Raw genomic sequence first — 19,830 nt, 5'->3', positions numbered from 1 at the left:
GCAGGATGAAAGCATCGGTAAGGAGCAAAGCGAATCTTCGTCAGGTTCTGCGCCGCTTCCTCTTGACCTGGATGAGAATGTATACGGGAAACACAAATGGCCATGGTCATAAAGAAGCAGGTATTGCACGGTCACAACCTGATACACTGTCACGCACGAAAACTTATTGAATAAGAGACGTTAAAACGGTAGCACATATTGCACCTCGAACTGAAGCGTTTTGTTACATCTACTGCGATGATTTTCGAAACACGGGAGGCTCTGTTGTACGAGTAATTCAAGATCAATATAAGATATAGTTAAAAAAAGCAGCTCAGCCCTAAATTAAGTCTCCAGCCCTAACCATGGTAGCTGTGTTCCGGTCTGCCAACGGCGGCAGGGCTCAAAGCCCATTTTGGTACGTTTTCCTAGTGTACGAGTAATTCAAGATCAATATAATTTATAAGATATTGTAGTATATTTGTTGTTAGTAACACAGCTTGTATAATGTGACCTTTTTGCTGCCGCCTTGTAAGGTTAATTGCCATATGGCGAATTGTCACGTCACTTTTATTAATACGCTGACAATGCTGCTTTATGGCATGATAAATATATAACGGTTTACAAGAATTTTAGGGTTCTTTTAATTCATTTCCCAGTTTTAATATTTTGCGTAATCATCCAAAATGTTGCCGGCACAGCCGGACAGAAAGGTTGCTAACGTATAAAAAGCGGCACATGCAGTGACATGCTGCCACAGAAAATTTGGTTTCAGCCGGCAAAACTCGAAGAAGAAACACTAATTAAGAAAATCTTTGGTAGTTAACGCGAAATAAAAAGGTAGTCTCTGAGGGATGTGTTATTCGTTAACCAGAACGATTCCCGTCCTAAGGTGCGAGGATTATTTCTTTCCCCATCCGCCATAACCATAATCGTAGTCGTAGTAATCATAGTTATTGGGCCACCATCCACCGTAATATCCACCCCAATACGGAGCATCGTAATAACGACGACGGTTGCGCCAAGCCGCAGTGAGGACCACTACAAAGGAATTAATAATCAATTAAGCCGGAATACCTGATGTACCTACAGTACCTGCTGCCTAATACTAGTAATGTTTGCAGTATGTTGTGGTATAATGCATTCCAAGTCAAAATACAAGTTAATCGCCGTAAACAGAAGGCAGTAAACATTCTGCATAATTTTTTAAAACATCTGTCAATATCGAAAGTGCCAAGGAAACAATATTTTAAGTTGTTAACCATAACTTGCTTTTAAGTTAAAGTTTTATATGGAACAATACATGTATTTTTATCGACTTACCACATAGCACGCAAAGGAGAAGAGCGAGCAAGAGAATGCCGTTCATTGTTGACACCAGTAATTTAGAAATGTCACAGAGAAGTCTCTAGACATCAAGTTTTACGGTACCGGCTTCTGTATACGGACCTCTAAGTTCTGCTGATTTGTTAACTATTAGTCCGATTTAGACTGATACAGCAAATGATGCTAAACCTTCCGTTAAATACTGAATTCGAAATGGTTATGAACCTGTACGTTACAATGCACATCCGATCCTCTCGTGCCAAGCAGATTACGAGCATTTGGCAATTGTGTCTTATTTTTCGAAAATATGTGTATCACCATGACCAAGCTGGAACATGCTAGCTTTAATCACCTGTTCTTCTTGCGGGTTACTGCCGGTGTTTGTATGCCAGTGAAAACCGCAACAACGGATACACTGACCCTAAACGAACGATCGGTTTGCGAAGCGACGCCAAAAGCTACCGATGATTCTTCGGAGCCATGCCGTTACGTGATCACTCGACAGCATCTACAAAATAGTAATAATTACTGCACTCTAGTACTAAAATATGATTGTATGAATATAATGATGTAACGTAACTGCTATTAAGCGCGGTAAAGTTCTTATGTCACTGCCGACAGTTCACTTCAGATGTGTTCTGTAGATCCGTTTTGATAATATTCTATTTGGGTGCGTATAAATACAGTAAAATTATTATTGCACATTTTTATTTTCCCAACATCAGTATCTTCATCGGCGACGGTGCAATTCGTCCGGGTGCTATCTGGAATACTACGCTTACTATAAGGCTTATACATCAGATATAGATACAGTCTATACATCAGAAAAATACGTAGTCGCGACTCGCTTCTATTGCAGCGAAGTCTCCATAAATTCAAAATATAAGTACAGCGAAAAATGTGTACCAGAACCTAATCTTTGCTTTATCGCATTCTTAATTATCACTCAGCTAACAAAAAATGTCAACTATAATTGGTAATCGATAACATGAGCCCATGTAAATATAAACAGAAGGAATAAATGACAATAACAAAACTCACAACAAAATGCAGGTAAGTATATAAATCACAATTAACACAGACAGTCGCTAAAACACACAATAACAGTTATAGGGAGAAGGAATTATAAACTGGAAATTTAGCCCATCTATTTTAGCCGGCGAGTATTTTCGTAATAGACTTCGTTTTTTCCGCCTCGACTCTGGACATGAACTACTTCTTGGCCCGCGAGTGGTATGTGCGATGAACGTAGACTGAAGACGTTGACCAGGCTCAGCAACATGGCAAGTACAGCGGCAGCGGCCAACAGTAATTCCTGCAAAAGACGGTGTTTTGTACAGCTGTACCATAACGGAGGATGGTGCCCGTACCGTAACCGTAAGTTCGTAACTACCGCAACTGAGGATGAATATAAAATTTATCAATGCAGATCTTTATAAAGTATTAAAAAACGAAATTTTATGTTATAACAAACAAGCCCTTTAGCTACCATAGTTCCAAATACTAACATACATGAATATGAATTCCGCCGCTTTCAGTTCAGCGGTATGTACAATACTTATTGAATTCTTAATTTAATGAATTTCTGGCTTTCGTATCTCTGTGAACTCTACAGTACCATACAGTGGGAAATCACAGAAAACAAAGCAGCTGTTAATACGGTTTTGCAGGTTTTTACATTTTTTGAATTTTTTTTATATGGAGATTAAAATATCCATATTAGAAATTCTAAATTGCTGGACACGTAAATAACTAATGTAAGCGTAACTGCAAGTGCTATTTCAAGTAATATTATGGCCCTTGCATTATTATTATTCTTATCAATATTATTATATTGTAGTGATACCGTAATGTTGCAATGCTGATTTAAGAACACTCTATATCAAGTAGCTTACGGCAAGCAGAGCGACAAGCTTGAGTATGGCGATGAGGCGGATGTTGTAGAAAAAGTCTTGTTCGAATCTGAACGACAGCGGATTGTAGGTGGGGTACTCTTGCCAGTTTTGCTCCACACCCATGTTAAGGTAACGCTGGCCGCGCATCCGCGGCGCATTCGTGAACTGATTGGCCTCCGTCCAAATGTTCCACACGAACGGTCCAAAGAGCACCCAGGACACGATCAGCAGCACGGCAGCCACTAGATTAGCCGCAGTGGCCAGGATGAAGTTGCGCCTCAGGGTCACCAGGGGACTGCCCAGTCGCGCCGGTAAAAAGGTGACGATGCCGGCGATAATCGAAAGTCCGGCACCGATGGTGCCGATGATTTGTGCGGCGCTCGGTGGACTCAGGTTCTTCTGCGTCAGTACACACACTGCAAAACAATGACACAACAACCGGTTTATCACTGGATTTTCACATGCTCGAATTCCACCGGAAGTCCTAATTACAATATACAGTAATTTGGGCTTTATATGGCACTTATAATTATGGTTAGCACAGTATTTAGCCATGCACGATAAACCTCACTGAGACCCAACTAATTGTAAACCAGAAAATGCGAGGAAAGATAAAACGATACATAACTGTTACTCACGTATCATCAAATTGCTGTAGTCTTGTGTATGCTGACTACGCATCATACAGTAATATAAAGTGCTGAGATTTTAGCTCTCGCTTTGTAGTGAAAGCATCGATTTGGGGGCAATAGGGGGTGATGGAAAAGTACAATTACGGTAATTAAGCTTGACGGTAAACTTGCTTCAGTCAAGAACAATTGTTGAACAAGCCTATCAGCGAGGAAGGGCAAGACTTGAGACGGAAGTATTCAATAAAGCACGTGTGTCCAGCGAACCCGTAATTTGCTGCTGTAGAAATTTTAATGCAGTTTTGATTGTTTATTAACTTTGAATATCATAATGTGAAAAAATCTGGCTTCTGATTTTATTAGAGTAGGGTTGTAGTTGCACTCTAATATTTGTTCATTTTGTAAATCCGCAAGATATAAATGGCTCCTTAAAACGTTTGACAAAACATTTAGGACGTACTGACTGTAACAAACGCGGATTCCTTACCCGCAATTTCATGTCCCAGTACAATTAAGCCCAGTACAATCAACAGTACAGAACAGGCCATTAATATTTGCCGGCCTTTCACCACAGAAATGTAAATTTCCACTCGTTCATTCGCCATCCTTTCCGCTGGAAATGTGTGGTCGATTTTAACTAATTAAGCGGTTAAAAGCAATCAATGCAATGGATCATAAATCATACAAACTTGGTAGGTGCAAATATATTGCCAAAAGGTCGGTACGACACAGAACAGTGTTCAACTATTCCCAAAGTTAAAAAAAAAAACTGATGGTCGCCCGTTTACCACACTTGCCGCAAGGAATGCAGCGGGTTCCCCATCAAACGCGCGGCAAGACAGCGGTTTTTGGTGTGTTTCCTGCTGAAAACCCGAGGTATGCATTGGCTTCTGCAATCAAACATCTCCCACCTCGTTTGACAAAGTTTTGCGCGTCGATGCGTAAGACAGTCGGCCGACGGTATGAATGTTCAGAGCGCAATTTATGCTTTTATTAAAAAAACCGGTTTGGTTACGCACCCGTCAACGTCCCTGACATGCCGCAGCAGACCGGTGTATTTTTACGGGTAGTGCACACAAAAACACTCACGCACTGTAATGTTATTGCTTCCGTATTTCCTTGCATGTGGATACTTGTTTGTGATGAGTGTATACCGTAAAATTCTGTGTACGCAAAAGATATCAGAATGTGTCTTGCAAAGGTCAGTTCCATGGTGAGCCAGTTTACGTACAGTGTGTTACCGTTTCCGGCTGAAGTCCAACGAAATATACCAACGCACAAAATTAATAATCAGATAGCTTTCGGCTGCCTTTTCGCATAAGTCTTTCAAAAATATTTTCTTTGAAATCGCACTAAACTAAGTGCTATTAAGTACGAATATTATTTTTCTTGAGATATGGGAATGGATAGTATTAATGTTTACTGATTTGTATGGTAGCGCGGTCTGGCAGACAGAGTGAGGTATATAAAAGAAAATTCTCTGATTGCGTTCAACAGACTTCTGATAAAAATAAATTAGCATGTCGACAAAGGAGAGATTTGTACAGCAATGATAAGGCACAGAGAACTTTGATCAATACGAGTTAAAAATCCGAAAGCGTCGTATCTGTAGAACAACTGAACGTCTTCCCTTCGGTTTCCGACAGATATTTCCTCTGAGCAGCGGCATCGGACGGCTCCAGAAACACATCACTTTGTAATGTCCGATCGCTTTTGACGGATGCGGCCGGACCGGATGCCGGGTAGTCCGGCGTCGTCTTATTCACCGAGCTGTACGTTACTTTGCTAGTGAAGGTCTGATCGAACTGTCGGCACGCTACCACCCGCCCACAAGAATACACACACAAAAAATACGTTATGGTCATCGTCAGCAGCAAAATAAAAGCCGATATGATGGCGGTTAATTTCAACCCGTACAAATTACGAGATACGGTGATGCCGCCGGGATCGACAATGGTGCGACTGAAGAAGACAATTACCACGGCCAGGAGGAGAGCAAAACAGCCAAAGGTCATGGTGCAGTTCAGGATCTCATAAATGCGGTCACGCACCGTATAACCTTTTACCAGGCTGTTAAGGAGAATGACAATAACGGCACAGAAGATGGTTAAAAAGGATGTCACTAATCCCATCATTTCTTCGGGATCGGCGGAAGAGCCCACTTCGTTCAGCTTGGCTATGCATACTAAAAACCATAAAATATATAGTGCATTCGAGATATAAAACATGGATAATATAATACTTCATAAACGTAAGCAAGTTAAATTGTACTTTTTATTAATGGTTAAATCGTACTTTATTAAAGTAGTTCACGGAAAAGCATTCATGCCACAATTATGGTATTGTAGTGTACAAAGGCAAGAACGCTAGCACAAAGCATGCACAGTCGATGTACCCCTAGAAATTACTGCCTTTATTCATTGTCAGTACTAAAATACTTACAATCGTTACATAAAAAACGTACAATATTAACGATTAAGCAGGTACGCGTCCGCTTCCCGTGGTTGAAAAGACAACTGTACTGCATTACGGTATATATACAAAAATATTAATTATTCTACATTATTTAAATTCCAAGTATGTAACGTTCTGTAAAAGGCGGATTAGAACGATAAAATTGCATCCAGGTAAAATAATATCAGCGGGCGTATTCTCAATTTTGGCTAAAAAATATAAAGCTACATCAATGGATGGCAAGAATTACAACACTGTACAGAGAGTTGTAATATGCCGCCTACTTGAAATTTCCAATATGGCAAGTCCGATACCAAAAGCGATGTTTAATCCACAAAAAAACCTAAGGACTTGCTGATGCGTCATTTTATATGGATACATAGCTGGGACACTCTGCAACCAGAATAAAATTCTGAAAATCTTTAGCGATAAAAAATTGGGTAAAGGATTTTTGCAGCAATGATACGAATGCCAAGCAAGAACATACAATTCTTTAATACATTTCCCTGACTTTGGATGGAAAGAAATGTGGAGCAACACGTAATCGGGCGGCAACAATAAATCGTGTATTCATTCCGAAGCTGGCGTTCGCCGCTCAGATTAACGACAGTGGCAACGTTGCGGCCATTTGTGGCTGTGGCGTTTTGAATGGGATATTTGCTCGCCTACGTTTTCCGCCTGTGTTCCTTTGCAATATACTATTCAGCTCTCTTCAGACTCTTCTGCATATTCGACGTGCGATCGAAATCCTTCGCTCTGTCGCATTCACTCGATGAGCAATTAATTCAGCCACGAACTGTTTATTTTATGTCGACGTTATCAACACATGTATAAATTCGACAAACAATCCTCTTCGTCATCCACTGAATCTCAATGTATATATAACAAAATTTACGGTCCTGACCTGTATATTTATGGCACTATGGCCGTCTAATTCGTACGAATCCTTTTGGCCAGGTTTAAAATCCCATGCTAGTATGTCACCCTAGCCGGAAATGGGCTACCTGCTCCACGAAGAAATAATAATAATAATAATAATAATAATAAACTGGTTTTTCGTTTTGCGTACTTTGCCTCCTGAGAATATATTAAGAAAAAGTTATTATAAGAGTCAATCGAATGACATGTATAGATTTACAAGAAAGTGACCTCTTAATTATGATTTTTTGGCACAAAGTACAAACTATTTTTTATTAGCATTTATTTCATTCTGTAGTACTCGTAGATGGTCCAGTACGTGTTTTTTCGTCGCGGTTTCGTGTTGATGTTAGTGTGCTTTCAACGACTTTTTCTTTCATCATGCGAAATAAAAAAATGTAATAAATCAAGAAGCAGCAGAAGCTGATTCTAAGACGCAGTAGACGACGCTATTGCGTGATCAGGCAGATGAGTACAAGTATTATAGTATACACTGTCTGTATACAGTAGTTCTATCTATCACTGAGGCACAAAGTGGGGCCAAATTTTAAAACTTTCAAAACATATAATAAAATTGCTAAAAGCCCTTAAAACCAATTCACCAAAAATCACTATCAAAATCACATACATTAAACAAAAACAGTCAAAACCTTAAAACCACATTAAACAAAAACAGTTAAAACCTTAAAACCACTATTTAAAAAATCACTCTTGTTATAATTTTATTATTCTCAAATTTTTTTGAATGATCATGAACTGAATCTGAACAAAAAGTCGTATATATATGGAACCCCAACTGAAAACGTTTTGCAATCAATATGTTTTCAAACGGAAATTAAGCGGCGTGATTGCTTTAAATAATTTGTGAACTGCCTTCCTGGATTTTCTCGCAGAATCGATCTACACACCGGTGTGCCGGCAATTTTTTCCGCAAAGTGAACTGCATATGTAAAATCGTGGTGTTACGCTTTAAATTACATGTATACGGACATCTGATGCACCCCTACTAAATGTTTGTTAAAAGTTTGACAAGTAAACCATTGAAGGCATGGCTGTTTGCTGTTAATTACTTCTTTAATTCCGTATCTGACTACTCATATCGACTCAAAAGGCAGAGCCGTAGAGGCCAGTAGTACCTTGCAGTTTTGTCAAAAATCGGTTTTTGATTCGATAATTAGAAGCACGACTTAAAAATTCTGGTAATCCAATATAATAACAGCGAGTTGCGACACAATACAAAATTCCACTAGACTAAAAATCTCCAAGAAAATACCCTAGCCATTATCTCATACTAATTAAATTGTCACGTAGATCGTAAAAACAGTGGCCAAACACCCGTCGTGAAGGAACTGAAGATATAAATGCTTTGAGCTGTCTACTGACTAGTCAAAAACACGTTAAAATCACGAAAAAGGGAAGTTTAAACTCAGAATTACAAATGTGCATAAAATGGTACAGACGAGACAGTTACGAAGTTATGAAAACCGATGGCATCCGCAATCGGTGTCATGCCGATATGGTCGAACTTGTGACAGTGTTGGATACAGGCGAAATGTGCCTGGCTTCCAGTCGCTGCAGAACCGGCGGAATATAAGTTTCACGCGCCTTCTTTACCGGAGTTCCCACAGGAGAGGCCGATGGCTCATCGATGTCATCCTCCGTAAATTCCTTAAATAACAGGAAAAAATCAAGCGTCAAGATTATGAAACGTAATTCCACATGTAATTCCACAGTCATTCCACAGAAACAGAAATTCCAAAGAAAAACTGTTACACCAAATATCAATAAAACAGTTCAAGAAAGCTTCTTACATCAGCCAAAGACACTTTTTTCAAGATTCCGAACCAGCTGATTCCGATGTAGATTAAGCCGTTAATGATGAGAACGGCTATCAGTAACCCGCTCATTGATCCCATACCTGCAAGTTACATATTATTTCAACAATGACTCGCAGAACCCTTGCTTACGACGGCATTACAAACCTCCTCGCACGACGAAGAAGAAGATCATCAAGAGGTTCTGCATCAATAAGCCAACCAGAAAAAAGTTGACGGCGGTTGCATGAACGCTGGTCGGTGCGTCGGATTTCCCGAACACGTACGACAAGTTGTACCGGTCCACCAAATATTTCATACACATAGCCAACAATCCTACAAAATGCCCGGACGGTGACCTTTCTAAATGATTACTGCTTTGACACAGTACCTGCATCTAAGCTTTCTAACACAGTTTTGATTTCCTTTCGGATTTTAGCTTCTTTCAGAGCCTTACCGAATGGTGTGATAACAGGGCATACAAAACAGTACACAATCACGATGTTGAAGGTCAACAGGAAGTCCGGATACTGCTCGTGGAAGGGAAATTCGGTCTTTGTCTATAACGTACAAATGGTAAAAATGGTTTATGAACATAAATTTAATATTGAAGTTTTTCCAATTTTCTTTACCCGCAGTAAAATATTTCTTTCTGCCTCCGATTTCGATCCACAGAAGTACCGACACAGAAAAACAAAAAGCTGACCTAATCGAAGCAGCTGGCACGCAGCTCCGACGAAGCTGAAGATAACCATCAAGTTGACGAATATCGCGCCATTGTCAGCCAGAAAAGCGCATCTGCGATTATAAAGAATGTGATGTTCAGCGTTTTCGTATAGCAATATTAAAAGTTACAGTCACTCACTCCCACATGATATCCACGTTCTTTCCGGAAAAGAATCGTTCCACGATTATATTCAAGCTGCAGAAGCAATGACGTTATTCCTTTAGAGTTTAGAGTAGTCATTCATGTGTGCAAACAAAAACGAACCTGGTCAGGGCCAAGCTAGGAAAGATGAGAATAGTAATAAGGAGAAACGCATACAGTAACTTCATTTCGGCTCGCATTTCCTTCGATCTGGAAAGGCAATTGTCAAGCCATCAAACCATTGCACCATTATTTTACTTAAGTAGTCCGTCAATTATTAACTGCCTTTGATCACTGTGGGTGACGCTAAACCATTTAATGTACAAGGATTGAGCTCAAAGTTTCGACTACAAGTTCATCCTATACATTCAACCTAAAGGTGCAAAAATTTAGGGGTTACTAAATGTTTACCTTGTATGGTATCCAGTCCAGCGCACAGTGTAGTACAAAAATAAGGGTATCAGACCAGCCACCGTCAGCAACAACAGCGACGGAAGAAATTGGCTGATCAGCGGCAGCTACAAAGCCAAGGACATGTAGAAATTCGCGCATCACTATCGACTATAACGACAGGGAACATCATTAATTACTTTCCCTTACGCTGGCAAACGACTGAAACCAATCCAGTTTATTTAGACTCAGTGCATTCAGAACGACGGCCGGAGTACCGAGAAAGAAGAAGAACAGAAAAACAGCCGTGTTGATGGCAATAGCACGTAACCACCACTTCCACCCAGCCATCGATAGATTTTCCCTGTAATATAATATAAAACCGTGTACAGAATAAAATCTGGAAGTTACGAAAAATCAAGATCTTACCAGCTGACAAACGGCGCGCTTGGTGCTTGCCGGGCTGTCCAGTGTTTGGCACCAATCATACTGGACACCGAAGTGCGAGGCTTTGCGCGGAAAATAAACTGGTAATCCTGATACACTCTACGAAGAAATAGCAACTTTCACAATTAAACGTTTGTGACCGTTTGGTTATCAGGAAAATCTCTTTGCGATCTAACATCAAATTGCTTTAGAAATTCAATTACGGTGTACGAAGCACAGCAAACTCGCGAAGTTCAGCATATCTTCCAAAATTTTAAGCTTTTAGGCAATAAATTAAAATAAAAAAATATGCGTACCGGTAAGCTTGATCTTCGGTTGCGAACGTCACGAAGAACACGGTATTGGTGCGTTTCCAGCTCTGGATTTCTTCCTCTATCTTTCGCTCCAATTCTGCCCGTTTATTCTGGTAGAAATCAACTGCATTCACGCCGTTTACACAGCATCCACAGAAAAATCCGCAAGCGACGTTCTTCACAATCGGCATCTCAGAGCGGTCAGACATGGTTTTTTCGTAAAATTTTAAGGCTGCATTCACTTTGGACCTGCCAGTGAAGTACTTTACTTGATAGAAATCAACTTATTGTTAGCGTCAAGTACTGCAAAGCAGTCGATATTTACAGCTCGTCGTCTAGCATTTGCAGTTTGGAGACATTCAAAGTCAGGAAAATAGCTGTGACTTGGCAGTCGTGATAAGCTTCCCTGCAGAAATAATCTCAAAATTACCGAAACTTAACTTGCAAACTTATATCAAGACTTCAGACTTGCGCACTTATCTTTTGCACATAATAAACGTACTCGAAATGCTGCCTGATTTTCTCTTCCGTGGTAATACGGGGATTTAATCCATAAAACATCAACGTTTTCACTCTCTATAAAACAGAATAATGGCAATGCACCTGTTACACTGAACTGTAATAAACCCAAAGTTCTACCTTATTGGTGCTCTTTGAAATGCCAAACTTCATCCCATAACTCAACATCGCCAAAAGTCCCATGGGAAACAGCACCATCGTAAACGCAATATGCACCCACAAAAGATCGCCACTAAAATAATTCGTAAGTAAAAGAATCAGCGATCCGCTTCCGCTGACAAAACCAATATACCTGGCATCCACATTGTTGATAGTGGTTTTCGGAAAGGATGAATTCATACCCGACTGTTTTGTTCCTCGGTAATTTACCGGCAGAATGATCGCTATGCTGATAATGCACAGTACAGCCGTGAACGCGATCACATGGCGCTGGAAACGCAGGTATTCCAGCGCGGCCGTGCCCGATCTTTCCAACAAGAATTCGTCACTACGATCGCACGTTTACGGGTAAATGAGAGCCACTTGCACACATCTTCTGCGCCGTGACACTTAACATGGAGAGAAGACGATCCGACATTATGGAAAACTGGACTTACCGTGCTAGAAAAGCGTTGCGCACCCACTGCCAGAAGCTCAGCGCATCCGGACCATCTGGTGATCCTGCGAGAATGCCGACATCGTAGCCTTCAGGGGAGTCTGGTGACTGCTTTAGAATCGCACTGCCTGGTGATTCCAATTCACCCATACGCGTAGCTGACTCCGATAACTCGAGATGGCGGTTTCCATAAAAAATGGATGACCATCTGGAACACAAAGTATGTATGTTAACAAATCACGGGAAACAATAATTACTGGCATATCGCACCCGTGGGCGATAATGGGACTTAACAGAAGTGCCTTAAAATTTATTTCTCATTGTATTAGACAAACAAGTAAATCGCCAGCAACGAAAGCCGCTCAACTACGATACTGCGAAAAGATTCAGGTTAATTTTAAATACTGACTGATCGCAACAGGTGATTTCTGACGTCATACATGATACAGATACATATTCGTATGGTACTGTAATATGACAGAATCAAATCACTAAAAACAAACCGTGCGCGGGGGCAAGTTTTCGTAAGCAAACACAAAGTCAATCCATAGCAACAAAATGCCAACAATCAAGAGATTCTAAGCACATGCATTCAGTAGACTTACTCATTTGTTCGCCGTCCCATAAGTGGTATTTTTGCACTTCCCCATCCTCGCTTGCGCAGCACCACAAATACCGTCAAGAGTATCTGCTCACAGAAAACGCTGGTTTCGAAATATATCGGTTGCCCGTGGCCATTTGCTTTGGACTTATTCAATTACCGCAAAAAGTATAACATTGATAACCATATTCTGCGGAATCCCCGCGAACATATTCCCAATCCCGATTCCGAATGGATCGGGATAGCGTGAGCCATCTGGCTTGAGATTGCACGATCCGTTATTCAGTCCCGGGGTTGTCGTTTCCGGGTCGTAGGACAGTGTGGTTGTGTCGGCCATGATTGTGGACGCCATCAGGGCGGCTGTGGTGGCCGAGCCCCGCAAGGGGAAGCCCCTTCAGATCGCACCCTATTCCGCGTGTGCTTAGTACAACTCAATCTGCTATTCACTTCACACTCCTTCCCGCTCGTCTGCGTCCATTGTTTCTGTAACAACAAACTGTAAAACAACATTCACACGCGAACAACCAACAACGAGGACAAAATAACGACGAAGATAACGCCGAAATATCACAACCACTTGGAACACAATGCATATGTAATTTTTCAAAACAATTCTGCCGAAGGCGCAGTACACATAATTAGGTAGTCTAGATATCGTTATAGAGCTCCAGATGTCAAAGACACGTTAACAGACATCGTTGATGGTTTATTCTCAGAAAAACCAGAATAATAAAGAAATTTTCGACTGCTAACGAATACAGGAACGATGAAACTATTTCAAAAACAATTTAGCTTCTGCTGAAACAATTTTCGGGGAACACCAGATGGACCATATGGCACACTATAGCTCACAGCCTGTCAACAGGGTATCAGACGCTTAATTTCTATAAATCATTAAAACCTGATACTATCCTATTCGAAAAATATAGATATATCTCTACAGCCGGAACTGACTTACGCACCCCTCACATTCCGTACCCAGGTACCATAATATAGGTAATTACTGCAAACAGTTTTGTGGGAAACAAACCGAAACTCACATCGAGGTTGCGCGTCGACAGCAAGAAATACTCAAATCAATAACGGGGAATGCCACACGCAACAAGCTGTCGTGTTGGCGAATTGGCGGAGATGAACAATAAATCCGAAATGGGCCAAATCGATAGCCAGGAAGAGCAAGACTAATCAACACCAGTTATGGATGCCTCCAACAACAGTGCAACACAACCGCAGCCGCAGACAGGCCGCGCCGCAGACAGGGCCGCCGCAGACAGGGCTAGTCACTAATTCGCAAATCTAAACAACGCGATCATCGCAAATTAAAAATCAACTGCCTCGATAGAATGCGTCGTAAGTAATAAATTTGCATTCCAGGAACCAAACAAGCAGTTCAGCGCTGAGAAATCATCGCTGTTTCGTTGTAATGTGGCAAGATAAGAACAACTTGTCGCCAAAACAGACATTTAAAAAATATTAATGCTACTTTCTCATATCTCGACGAAAGAAGAAAATTGTTTCAAATAGGGCTTTCTTATCTCTTCCAGTAGGAAATAAATTGTACGTATCTGCATTCTGCACAATATACTTGCCTGATGCTGGACTGGCAGGGAGTTGTTAATCAGCATGGATTTTACCCAAACAAGTCCAAGATAGTAACACAACCAGCAGAAAATTTGAAATGTAAATCTTAGTACACTTTTTTAGATTCCAAGGACTACTGTAAACATATTCCATAAATCACAAGCGAAATATATTTTTCTAAATTAAAAAATGATAACTTCCTCACGCAACCGGCAACGGTTTTGAAAACGTTTTCTGTTTTTCCCAAGTTCCGGACTTCCGGTTACGCCTTGTTGCTCTTTTCTCGATCATGAAAGGAAGAAACATCAAGACAGCCACCACAGGGCGTGATGTATGTGAAAAGTACGTCGAAAAATAAACCGTGAAAAGTTGTTAAATTATTGCACTTTTTCTCAAGTTTTCATTTCCAGGAAGCAGCATTAAAGTGTCACAGTTGAATGTTGTTTCCCGTATTTCCTACTGCAGGATCCGCTTCTTTCTGGAAGCAATAGTTTGTTTCTGGTTGAGAGCTTCCCGCATACTGAACACTGGCGTGTTTGCATTTAATGTTGGCCAGCTAGCTTACAGCTCGGCTGAGGTTCTTTGGGGTTCCGCGGCATCCTGCCGAACGTTTTGATGTCGTGCATTCTTTAACAGAATTCACGATGTTCCCGATGCGAACGATTGTTAAGGTAAGGCGGTAATATTACCTCCTGAATACAAGCTGATGGGTAATCATGGTATTTTGAATGTTGAGTAGAGCCTGGAGGCTTTGCGGCTGGTTGATTCCGTATCCGCTCTGCGGAGCGGTACTCCAACGATGCAAATATCCCCGCAAAACTTTTCCAGGATAGATCTGGGAGAGTGCGTACGCCAAATAAGAGGATTGACTTCAGCTACCGTGATACCAAAAGGACCGGAGAAAACGGGGGACGGCGTTTCGTTGGTGAGTATTTCAAATACCAGCAAATCAGCAGAAGTGATGTTTGGTTATACAGTTATTGAGTTATACTTTAACTTACCTTAATTTAACTTTACATAGCCAATGACATGGTCTGCAGTTGTACATTGCGTTTTTTGCGCTAAGTTGATTGCATTGGCAATCGATAGCAGTCATTTTTGTTGCATCTTCGCCAGATGGTCTAGTCAGTTTGTCCATCAGGGGTGAACTGGCGCCCCCCAGTCTCCTAGAACAGAAAAATGCCAGTGTCCGGAGCCGTCGCCTGGCACGAGAGATGCGCCCGTCAAGGGGGGGGGGGGGCGCCGGAAAGTTTCATTGAAAAATGTAGAGAAGTTACATTTTTAGGCACTTTCTAGGTTTTTTAGAATTTTAGTATTTTCTGGCTATTTTCGAACTGGCACCAGGTTGTGCGCACTCTCCCCCCAAATCTAAGGACCAGCGCTTATAAACCATTTCGTTAGTTTTTTTTGCATTTAAATAGTACCGTATGTTTCTTTCGAAATTTTTTCTTTCGTATGAGCATTTGGATTCATTCAAACATTTTCAGTTCTCAGAATTTTTATTTTCAACGGATTTCGTTCCAAGCGCAGTGTGAGAGTTTAAGTGGACTTTGCGAATGCTCCTATTGGCATGGTGTTGTTGCAGGTACACGGGTCAACCACAACGAAAACCCAGACGCCCTACAACTCGCTTTTGCCTAACATTGAAAGAACATACTGGTCTTCGCCGTTTCCTTCCGGACATTTTCCTTTGATAACACCGCTACCTGTGGTTCCCATACAGTCGCCCTGGGAAGCAACCGTCACCAACCGCCTACCATCTCTCTGGAATATCGAAAAATTTGATCCGCTTCCCAGTACGCTGTATCCCGTGGAAGCGCCCACTTTAGAACATTTAAAAATCGAGAAACAGGCAGCGCGTTTAATTCGCATACGGCGGAGAAAGATGAAGAAGCACCAGTATAAAAAGCTCCGTAAGCGAATGGGACTCCTCTGGGATCGGATCAAACTGCGCCGTAGATTACGTCGATTCAAAGCCTTCTACGCTGAGCAGGACCTGATTATCACCAAGGCCAAAGAATTCAGCCCGGAAGCATATGTGCGGAATTACATTGCGGCGGCGAAGGCCAGCATCATTGAACGGGCTATGCCGCCCCCGAAGCCGGTGCATGTCAAACCCAAACCCTGGAAACCGAGAATATTCCGATAGGAGAACGGAACGGCGTTTGCTTATTTTGTGTACATTGTACGCTGCGATCAGGTACTGTTTTTGTTGTTTTATTTGTTTGAAGTTGTCAACTGCGATTACGTACCGCAGTTGAGCATTACAAAAATAAACTGCCGGCTTTGAGCAAATTTAAAGTGTCGCAGCTGATTACGATCTGTAGATCAAGAATTCCCACGATAATCAGATTATTTCTTAGTAATCTCCAATTGCAAGTTGCTTGCGTTCAGCTCGTACGCAGATCACGAAATTTGTCGCAGATTGACAAGCCGCGATGTGCAAAACTTTACCAAATCTATCAAGCAGAAATTCGTCGACGCCGGCTGTTAACTCCTTATGCTGGGGCAATCAGATTCTGATACAGAATCGCACTGGAAGGCCGGAAGAATTATTGCTTCTAATCTTTGCGTGGCTTCGTAGGCCGTTGATCCACAGCGTTCTTGTACTTGGTCCATAAAACAGGCTTTGTGATAGCGCATACCACTGCAAAACGCCACACTGAAGAACACAGAAGTAATCTAGCAAAATATTATGTTCTGCCAGTTGCTAAAGCCTTGAACCGTTAACGAACTGTGTTAACCAAATATTGCCACCTTGTTGCAAATGACAAAGTTGCGATTCACTATGCACTACTGTGTGGGCTTTTAATACTATATGAGGTGCTGTACTTTATATCCAAAATTGTTCGAATATAGTTCTCTTGAAAATTATATACCAATAATTCACGTAAATGTTTTTACTGAAGGATAGCGCCTTTGAGTCAACCGCACTGACCAGCATAAATCCCGTATGGAATTGGTTTCGCCCTGGACTAGGCGCTCGGACGAAAGTGTCTTCAGTTGGGGTATAAATCGCGTTTCCCGCATGCAGCGCTCATGAACACTGGACATACGTTTGCCACAATCCAGCGCCGCCAGGGCATCCTGTTGAATTTGCGGATTCTCGCACTGGTTAAGTAATCCGGACATTTGGTCAATGAACGTGCGCGCTTCCGGTTGATCAGGTTTACAGCGGGCTATGTAATCACCGAAGCACTGCAGTGCTTGCTTATAAGCCCTGAGAAAAGCAGTAAGGTTTTCGTTAGACGTCAAATAATACAGAGTACTTCATTATGATTTTAAACATGAACACCATCAATGTTGCAGCAATTAACGTTCTTACACGCACTACTTTGCGACAAGAAGCCACCAATACTTGGATTTATTTTTGTCCATATACCATGCTGCTTAATTCAACGGAATTACAGCAACTGCACGCAGCTGTAATACCGTCGATAAACTTACGTGCAGACTTGACGAAAATCTTCGCTCGTTCGGAGCGCAAACGGACTCCTTTGTATAATGGGTGGTAAGGCGCTGAAATGTTTAATACACGACGGTGGCGGGAAATCATCACAGCTATCGGGAAGTTCCGGTTCGTTCTCCGGTAAGGATTCGGCTAACTCGGCCTCATGGTCGGGTATTATGGTGTCCTCCGGGATCACTGTGGGATCGTATTCCGCTTTGACCCCGTTGGGATCGCTGTAATCACCCTCGCCGCGGTCAATGTGGCGGCCGTACACCTGGATGAGGAGAAATAGCGGCAGAATACTAACGAGCTGCATCCCGGATATTTTGACGGTAGAATAAAACGCAGAGAATTGCTGAAATGCTGAACGGTATCTACAGCTGCGTTTGCCGGTTTTTGATTAAGCGATAAAATTGGCAATTACACGGTCTGAGTAGTAATTAATGAAACCACACACGTATACACGCAGGTTTTCCTTCTTATACTGGAGACATGTGGGCAATAAGGTGATCTTTGTCCTGTGGCTCATTGTTTACGTAACCGCAGCCATTTTCTAGTAAAAATTGCGGTTTCCGTACAACTCGGCTGTTGACAAACGTCCAAATTGCCTTTGCCGTCAGTCGAAGAGTTCGATCTGGATTTGAGTGGGGAAACGGTTACTGTGGATGACCGCCAAACGTCCTAGGCTCGCTGGTTGTAATTTGTGGTTGTAATTTGCAGGATGATTCACGCACGCACACCACACAACCAATGTAGAGGTTTATTTTGTGCTTTTGAACGATGGCAATATAACGATCCGATATAAATGCAAATTTCCGTAGATCTGGGTAAACTTCCGGTCACCCCATGCGTATCAGATAAGCCCTGTGTATCTAAGAAATACCAGTAAACATTCTTCGATCCAACCAGGTATAGATAGATCACCGTACTTCTGTATGAACAGAAATAAATTATTGTGAATTATTTATTACGGTAACAAAATTTATGTATTCGTACAGTATGTTATAAATTTTGAATTCATCAACAAGCTGAACTAATTATCGCTCCATGCTCTAAGGGAAGAAGCTTCACAGAGAATTATTTTGCTCGAACAGAGATAAGGTATTCACTTGATTTTAAATCTAATGGATAACGCTACAAGCACGGCATTGTAATTATATTATTACGATCAACTACTGCACTGCGCGAACATAAATTTTATTCTGCCGTGCTATGAATGCTAAAGCTACGATGAAAACAGTCCTTAATTACTGTAATTTCAGCAAATTCTATTGTAAATCACAAAAACGTTCACTTACGAACATGGTGATCTCTGGAATCCTTCAGACAGAACTGCAATCAACTCCTAAAACAGAACTGCAATCAACTCCAACCCAAACCCCCAACGAATGTCCTGGTATATGTGCCAAACTCCATTAATATGTAAACTATAAAAATATGTGCTTTCAGGGTGGTGCTCCAGTAAGACATAATTATCTATATATCTATTTACTGAGCTCGTATCAATCGTACCAGAACGTATACCGAGAAGGCATCCCAAAAGAATAGCACGTATACTTTTTGAATTAGATCCTCTTCCAAAATTAAGCGATCCCTGCAGTTCCAGCTAGCCTTCTACGTGCTTCCACTATGTTTCTAATTTCTACTGCCGTTGAGAGAATTGTCTTAAGTATTAGATCCCCTACAGAAATAATTATATAAGTTAAAATACAGAGAGAGCCGCTCGTTATAAGCTGAAGAGAGAGATGACAGGCAGCTGAACAGAACAGACAGCGTGCTACGCGCGCTAATGCCTCACTGGCCAGTGGCCAGTGCCCAGTTGCTCAGCCACTGTATACCAGCACCCTGCTAAGTACCCTGTACAATTGTACAACAACTGCTGGTTGTTGTTAGCCTGCTCACTGCTGCACCATTTTTATTGCGGCTGGCCTTGGATCTGCGCAGAATGTGCAGCCAATTATTATTAATTATTACTGATATTAAATCGCAAAATAACTGGGCCTTTTCCTAAAGGTTGCTTTTATTATATAATTTATCCACAATGTACAAAAGCAAAGCACACATCCTACC

The 19,830-nt window shown here is 41.5% G+C and overlaps 5 protein-coding genes across 8 annotated transcripts; 1 reads left to right on the top strand and 4 right to left on the bottom strand.

Annotated features, from left to right (window-relative positions):
• Positions 1-2,208: 2,208 nt before the first annotated feature.
• Positions 2,209-4,754, bottom strand: LOC129581274 (uncharacterized). Its single transcript, XM_055472255.1, has 3 exons — positions 4,317-4,754; positions 3,201-3,616; positions 2,209-2,620 (listed from the first exon to the last, which is right to left on the bottom strand). The coding sequence occupies exons 1-3, from the start codon at positions 4,432-4,434 to the stop codon at positions 2,453-2,455; spliced, it is 702 nt and encodes a 233-aa protein (XP_055328230.1). The 5' UTR covers positions 4,435-4,754; the 3' UTR covers positions 2,209-2,452.
• Positions 4,755-5,278: 524 nt separating this feature from the next.
• On the bottom strand, positions 5,279-6,930 carry LOC129581416 (uncharacterized). Its single transcript, XM_055472466.1, has 3 exons — positions 6,771-6,930; positions 6,568-6,676; positions 5,279-6,014 (listed from the first exon to the last, which is right to left on the bottom strand). Exons 2-3 carry the CDS (start codon positions 6,662-6,664, stop codon positions 5,413-5,415), a joined length of 699 nt encoding a protein of 232 aa, XP_055328441.1. The 5' UTR covers positions 6,665-6,676; positions 6,771-6,930; the 3' UTR covers positions 5,279-5,412.
• Positions 6,931-8,344: 1,414 nt separating this feature from the next.
• LOC129581464 (calcium permeable stress-gated cation channel 1-like) lies at positions 8,345-14,310 on the bottom strand. 3 transcript variants are annotated; one of them, XM_055472563.1, is made up of 19 exons: positions 13,691-14,310; positions 12,889-13,211; positions 12,733-12,815; positions 12,129-12,335; positions 11,825-12,019; positions 11,653-11,764; positions 11,516-11,589; positions 11,339-11,419; positions 11,017-11,262; positions 10,703-10,819; positions 10,484-10,637; positions 10,295-10,401; positions 10,007-10,093; positions 9,881-9,937; positions 9,648-9,813; positions 9,473-9,575; positions 9,184-9,351; positions 9,013-9,119; positions 8,345-8,869 (listed from the first exon to the last, which is right to left on the bottom strand). In XM_055472563.1, the coding sequence occupies exons 2-19, from the start codon at positions 13,078-13,080 to the stop codon at positions 8,708-8,710; spliced, it is 2,418 nt and encodes an 805-aa protein (XP_055328538.1). In that variant the 5' UTR covers positions 13,081-13,211; positions 13,691-14,310; the 3' UTR covers positions 8,345-8,707. The 3 variants fall into 3 exon arrangements, with proteins under 3 accessions (XP_055328538.1, XP_055328537.1, XP_055328539.1); XM_055472562.1 differs by having other exon boundaries at positions 13,769-14,310; XM_055472564.1 differs by lacking the exon at positions 13,691-14,310 and adding an exon at positions 13,361-13,578.
• A 354-nt stretch (positions 14,311-14,664) lies between these two features.
• LOC129581467 (uncharacterized) lies at positions 14,665-18,619 on the top strand. Of its 2 annotated transcripts, XR_008689508.1 has the most exons (4): positions 14,665-14,980; positions 15,049-15,234; positions 15,895-16,509; positions 17,219-18,619. XR_008689508.1 is itself a non-coding variant. In XM_055472567.1 (3 exons), the coding sequence occupies exons 1-3, from the start codon at positions 14,954-14,956 to the stop codon at positions 16,456-16,458; spliced, it is 777 nt and encodes a 258-aa protein (XP_055328542.1). In that variant the 5' UTR covers positions 14,665-14,953; the 3' UTR covers positions 16,459-16,661. The 2 variants fall into 2 exon arrangements, 1 of the variants encoding a protein (XP_055328542.1); XM_055472567.1 differs by lacking the exon at positions 17,219-18,619 and having other exon boundaries at positions 15,895-16,661.
• Positions 16,511-18,397, bottom strand: LOC129581468 (uncharacterized). Its single transcript, XM_055472568.1, has 3 exons — positions 17,757-18,397; positions 17,248-17,529; positions 16,511-16,956 (listed from the first exon to the last, which is right to left on the bottom strand). Exons 1-3 carry the CDS (start codon positions 18,074-18,076, stop codon positions 16,800-16,802), a joined length of 759 nt encoding a protein of 252 aa, XP_055328543.1. The 5' UTR covers positions 18,077-18,397; the 3' UTR covers positions 16,511-16,799.
• Positions 18,620-19,830: the final 1,211 nt, after the last annotated feature.

The sequence above is a fragment of the Paramacrobiotus metropolitanus genome, unplaced genomic scaffold, assembly GCF_019649055.1.
Source record: "Paramacrobiotus metropolitanus isolate TYO unplaced genomic scaffold, Prichtersi_v1.0 Parri_scaffold0000005, whole genome shotgun sequence".
Lineage (NCBI taxonomy): Eukaryota > Metazoa > Tardigrada > Eutardigrada > Parachela > Macrobiotidae > Paramacrobiotus > Paramacrobiotus metropolitanus.
This window is presented reverse-complemented; position numbering and strand designations above follow the sequence as displayed.

Bases quoted from the DNA above. Each gene is read 5' to 3' on its own strand.
- LOC129581468 (XM_055472568.1), bottom strand. From the start codon at position 18,076: ATGCAGCTCGTTAGTATTCTGCCGCTATTTCTCCTCATCCAGGTGTAC. The intron at 17,530-17,756 runs GTAAGTTTATCG...TGCTTTTCTCAG, and splicing joins GATTTTCGTCAAGTCTGCAC to GGCTTATAAGCAAGCACTGC. The intron at 16,957-17,247 runs GTCAGTGCGGTT...GGCGTTTTGCAG, and splicing joins TCCATACGGGATTTATGCTG to TGGTATGCGCTATCACAAAG.
- LOC129581467 (XM_055472567.1), top strand. From the start codon at position 14,954: ATGTTCCCGATGCGAACGATTGTTAAG. The intron at 14,981-15,048 runs GTAAGGCGGTAA...AATGTTGAGTAG, and splicing joins CGATGCGAACGATTGTTAAG to AGCCTGGAGGCTTTGCGGCT. The intron at 15,235-15,894 runs GTGAGTATTTCA...GTGTTGTTGCAG, and splicing joins CGGGGGACGGCGTTTCGTTG to GTACACGGGTCAACCACAAC.
- LOC129581274 (XM_055472255.1), bottom strand. From the start codon at position 4,434: ATGGCGAATGAACGAGTGGAAATTTACATTTCTGTGGTGAAAGGCCGG. The intron at 3,617-4,316 runs GTAAGGAATCCG...ATTGTTTTGCAG, and splicing joins ACTGGGACATGAAATTGCGG to TGTGTGTACTGACGCAGAAG. The intron at 2,621-3,200 runs GTAAGCTACTTG...CGTCTTTTGCAG, and splicing joins AGCTTGTCGCTCTGCTTGCC to GAATTACTGTTGGCCGCTGC.
- LOC129581464 (XM_055472563.1), bottom strand. From the start codon at position 13,080: ATGGCGTCCACAATCATGGCCGACACAACCACACTGTCCTACGACCCG. The intron at 12,816-12,888 runs GTAATTGAATAA...TTCTGTGAGCAG, and splicing joins TCAATGTTATACTTTTTGCG to ATACTCTTGACGGTATTTGT. The intron at 9,814-9,880 runs GTGAGTGACTGT...TTATAATCGCAG, and splicing joins AACGTGGATATCATGTGGGA to ATGCGCTTTTCTGGCTGACA.
- LOC129581416 (XM_055472466.1), bottom strand. From the start codon at position 6,664: ATGTATCCATATAAAATGACGCATCAGCAAGTCCTTAGGTTTTTTTGT. The intron at 6,015-6,567 runs GTAGGCGGCATA...TATGGTTTTTAG, and splicing joins TGCCATATTGGAAATTTCAA to TATGCATAGCCAAGCTGAAC.